The sequence below is a fragment of the Ursus maritimus genome, unplaced genomic scaffold, assembly GCF_017311325.1.
Source record: "Ursus maritimus isolate PB19 unplaced genomic scaffold, ASM1731132v1 scaffold_6, whole genome shotgun sequence".
NCBI classification, from domain to species: domain Eukaryota; kingdom Metazoa; phylum Chordata; class Mammalia; order Carnivora; family Ursidae; genus Ursus; species Ursus maritimus.
Window position 1 is genome coordinate 1,462,565 of NW_024426774.1, and position 4,303 is coordinate 1,466,867.

General features: G+C 48.4%; 1 protein-coding gene across 3 annotated transcripts in view; it reads left to right on the forward strand.

Moving 5' to 3' along the window:
* The first annotated feature begins 250 nt into the window (after positions 1-250).
* E2F6 (E2F transcription factor 6) overlaps positions 251-4,303 on the forward strand; it is a 20,462-nt gene continuing 16,409 nt past the window's right edge. The window contains exon 1 of one of the 3 annotated variants that reach the window (XR_005832717.1): positions 251-743. Coding sequence is in view for 2 of the 3 variants with exons in the window: in XM_008686260.2 (XP_008684482.2) it covers positions 636-743 (108 nt within the window). In the remaining variant the exon portion in view is untranslated. The remainder of the gene's footprint in view (positions 744-4,303) is intronic. The other 2 variants (XM_008686260.2, XM_008685683.2) reach the window with 2 other exon arrangements.

The window sequence follows — 4,303 nt, forward strand, 5'->3', positions numbered from 1 at the left end:
AAGAAACAAAGAAAGAAGCCCACAAGTAAACAATTGCACAACGGTTTGATTACCAACATTTACTAAGCATCAACACCGAGCAAATGCCTGCGGTGTACGGAAGGAGCTCAAGGTTAATTAACACCCGCGCGCTCAGAAGTTTCAAAAATTAGTGTTGACAATTGCGTTTCCCCGCCTACCCGCCAACGCTTCCTCTTTTCGCTGGCCCCGTTCCCTTCTTTTGAAATTCCTGCTCCGCCTCTTCCTCTCCTCTGCCATCCTCTCCGTGGATTTCGCGTCCGGGTTTTCACGGGCTCCGGCCGCCGGGAGAGGGTTAGTGCGTGGGAGCGCTCCAGCAGTTGCAGGCATGCGCACTGGGGGCGGGGCACTGCGCATGCGGGAAGATGGCGGGCCTGGCGTCCTGAGAGCTGTGGGTCACCCTGCTTTCCTCCTGTCTACGTTGTAGTTCCCGAGATCGTGGGGCAGTGGCGCGTTCGTTCGCGGGCCGGCCTAGGCAGCGGTGCCTCCGAGCAGGCTGCGGGCTCGGTTCGTGCTCGGCCCCCGGGACACGGCGCACTGGGGGCGGCGCCCGGCCGGAGCGGGAGAAGGCGGGAGAGCTCGCGGGGTGCGAGGCGAGGGACGGCCGGCTGGGCAGCATGAGTCAGCAGCGGCCGGCGCGGAAACTGCCCAGCCTGCTGGTGGACCCGGCGGAGGAGACGGTGCGCCGCCGGTGCCGCGACCCCATCAATGTGGAGGGCCTGCTGGTAAGCCCCGGGGATGGCCTGTGCCGGTAGCGCCCCGGGCCGCGGCGCGGGGTGAGGTGGGGGCGGGTCTCAGGCCCAGCCGCCTCTTCTCGTTCGCTGGGAACCCCGACCCACCGTCCTCTGGGTCGTGAGTTCCTCCTGGACTGGGTTCGTGGCTGCTCCTCGGTGTCCCTGGCTCTCCAGCTGCTCATCATGTGCTCTGAACAGGCCGGTTGGCCTTTCACTTAAAACTCTCTCGCCTTCCTCTTTCAACACTTGCTCCCAAATGTGTCCGTCTTAGTGGCTTTTACCTGGGGCGAGGGAGCACTATTGGAGAAAATTGCCCAACTTCGCGTTTTGTTTTGTTTGTTTTACCTCTCCTGGACCCTCGCTGTATCTCTGCAACTTATTTATGTTTGTCTTCATCCTCCTCTCCCATTCTCTTACTTGACTGTAGCCATTAAAAACTCTACACTACATTACCCACCCCACAGCTGCCCATTCAGCAAGTTAAGGAAGATCGCGCTCCCTCCGTTCGTAAGGTTAATTTCCTCTAATCTTGCTTTAGACTAGATGCGATATATTCTCCTCGGTTCTCAGAGGCATTGATGCATCCATCATTTTCCATTTCTCCCCGTATTTTCAACTTTTCTGCTGGTTTCTTCCCATAATAACTAAGCATTTGCTGAAGTTTAATTGCCCAATCACCATGGTGGCTCAGTGCTCAAAAATAATTTATGAGCATAATCTCATTTAATTCCTCCTAACAGTCCTGCGAGATTATTACTCTTGTTCTCCCTTTGTCAAAATAGACTTGGAAATGTTAAGTGGCTTGCCAGTGGTTAGATAGTACGTGGAAAAGCCTGGATTTAGCATCACGGTGGCTGACTCCTGATGATAAATTCTTGGCTACTTAAACTGCATCCTAAATATTTCCCCATCTTGGAAGAGCCTTCCCTTCATTCTAGAAACCCTGTCATCTGTGTCTCTTTCCTCCGAACTTTTTCAAAAAATTGTTTGCATTCACTGTGTCTACTGTCATTACCACTGTGGGGGAGGGCTGGGGCGGGGGAACCTCTGCCCTCAGCACAGCTCTAAGACTCTTCTAACCAAGTTCACCAACAACGTCGTCAGTTCCATCAGATGTTTCACCCCTTATCTCTAGTTTCCACGCGACTGACCACTTGATTTTGTTGGAAACTCTTTGGAATGGTTTCTTTGGCCATACATACCCTTGGTGCTCCGTGTACTCATCTGGTCTCTCCTTGTGCTCCTTTGCAAACTGTTCTTTCTCTTCACATTCCTTACGTGTTGGCATTATTTGGGGTTTTCTTCTACTCTCTACACCTTCTTCACGTGGGACGTCATTCACCACTCCTAGGACTTCTGATACAATCTTCATTGGTACCATCTATATTGGTAGTCTTAATCTTTGAGAATTTGATAAATGCCCTGAACTCTCAACTCTCAATTAAGTGGAAAAACCACTTAATTTTGCGTTTAATATTAGAAGATACACACATCCCTTGAAGTCTTAGATATTCTTATCTATGTTGGCAGTTTCAGTTACCGTATCATAACAACTCCTAGACCTATAAATCCAGCTCAGAGCTTTCCAACTGTCTACTGATGTCTCTACTTAGATTTCAAACTCCTAGCCATAATTGAATTCATTATCTTCTTGCCGAAGCAGGCAGCAGCCTTGCTATCTCTTATCTTTATAAATGGCACCACACCCACCATATTGCCAGAGCTGGTCTCTTAGGCATCATCCTTGCCTTTCCCCTTTTCCAAACTGACCCCCTGCTATCCTTCTAATCTAATTAAAATTAATCACCAGTACTTGGCACTTCTAACCATCTATCTTTCAGATTGTTGCAGTGTTTTCCTGCTTCTGGTCTTGCCCCCAGACTTGTAGATATTCTTCACGTAGCAGCTCTCGTGGTCTTTTTAAAGCATATTTCTTACCATGTCATTTGGCTTAAAGAAGCGATCGCGGTTCCCTAGGGCTTTCAGAGTAGAGTTGAAACTTCTTAATATAATCAGGTTCCTGGATTTGTCTTTTTTGAACTGCTTATAGTTGCTTGATTTCCAAATTTCCATATTCTTTTGGACCCGGACATATTCATAGTCCACCTTCCCAAAAAGCCCTTTTTTAAAAACTGCACATTTCCTTGCTACCTCCCCTGGTTTTCAGGTCTGGTTGTATAGGTCCCTTGTCTGAAGCCTTCCTTGACCTGTCAAGAGTAGGTTAGGCACTTCTTTTGTGCTCCGGAAGTGCGCTGTGCTTGCTTACCCTGTCTGCAGTGTGTGGCTCTTAGGTCCCTGAGCGCAGTGACTCTGTCCCTCTCACTGTTACATCTGCAGTGGTTTGGTGCCTCTCACAAAAACATTCGGTGCGTAGTTATTGGGTGACTGAAGTAGGTACTCTTACATGTTTGAATGAGTGTTTATTTTCCTGCTTGTAAAATGGTGATTTAAACAGCTCTCTCCGTGTTTTTTAATTGGTTAGTGGCTGGAAGTATTTAACGAAGTGTATTGCTACGCAAAGATTAGTCGTGTATCTGGCTGAGTGTTTAATGTTCCCCAGGTAAATGGCTTGAACGCTGTCTGGAATTTAGAGAAGGGAGAAAGTGTTGGTTGGAGGTGGAACTTAGTCTACACATTGAAAAATGAGGAAAATTTGAATGAGGGGAATGCAAACACCTTGGACAAAGGTATATTTCCAAAGGGCTCTTAAAGGAATATGACTCCCCAAAATAGGCAGGCGGTACAAAGAGCCATCTGTATAGAGAAATGTTTAACCAATTGAGAGGCAATGCTTGAGAGTTTAGTCCCTAAAACTGACCTCGTTTTCTTTCCTTTGTCCTTTGAGGTCTCAAATTATAAATTACTGTGTAGTCTTCAGATGTGGGACTCGGAGCAGTAGTAAAATAGATTCCATTGTGCTGACTCGCCTGTCAGGAGCTGCTGGTTCCTGGAGAACTGTGTGCGTTGAGATCGTTGAGATCGGTCGTACTGATTTTCAGTTTGGAGGTCTCTGCCTTCTCCATTCATTCCCCAGCTGAGATACAAGTAGGCTAGGTATGAAGCCTGAAACAGTGGGGGCACAGAACCAGTTGGAGGATGGAAAGGGATAGTTCTTAGATAGTCTGTTCTTGAGGTTTGACTACTACAGAGCTCTCCCTTGGCATCCCTCAGGGAAATTACAGAGCGGAAGCGCTCAGTGAGACTCTCTAAAGGAACAGAGACTGACAGCTCCCCCAGCAGTGGGTCGCCAGCACTAGAAGCAGCATCTGTGCTGGTGCCCGGGCAGCCTAGTCCCATAGAAATTTGAGGGCTACCATCTTCAAGATGCTGAAAAGGTAAAAAATAAGTGTCCTGCACAGGCACCACTTTGAAAAGGCTCCCATTGGCCTAATCTGGGACGGTCTGAGCCTCAAAATAACAGATTTTATACTCACAGAATAAAAGAAGAATCCAGGCTCCTCGGATGGAGTTCTTTACGTACAGCCCAGTCCAGCTCCTCCAGATCCTTGGACCCATGAAACTAAAAAGACCATTACCTGATTCCCCCCCCC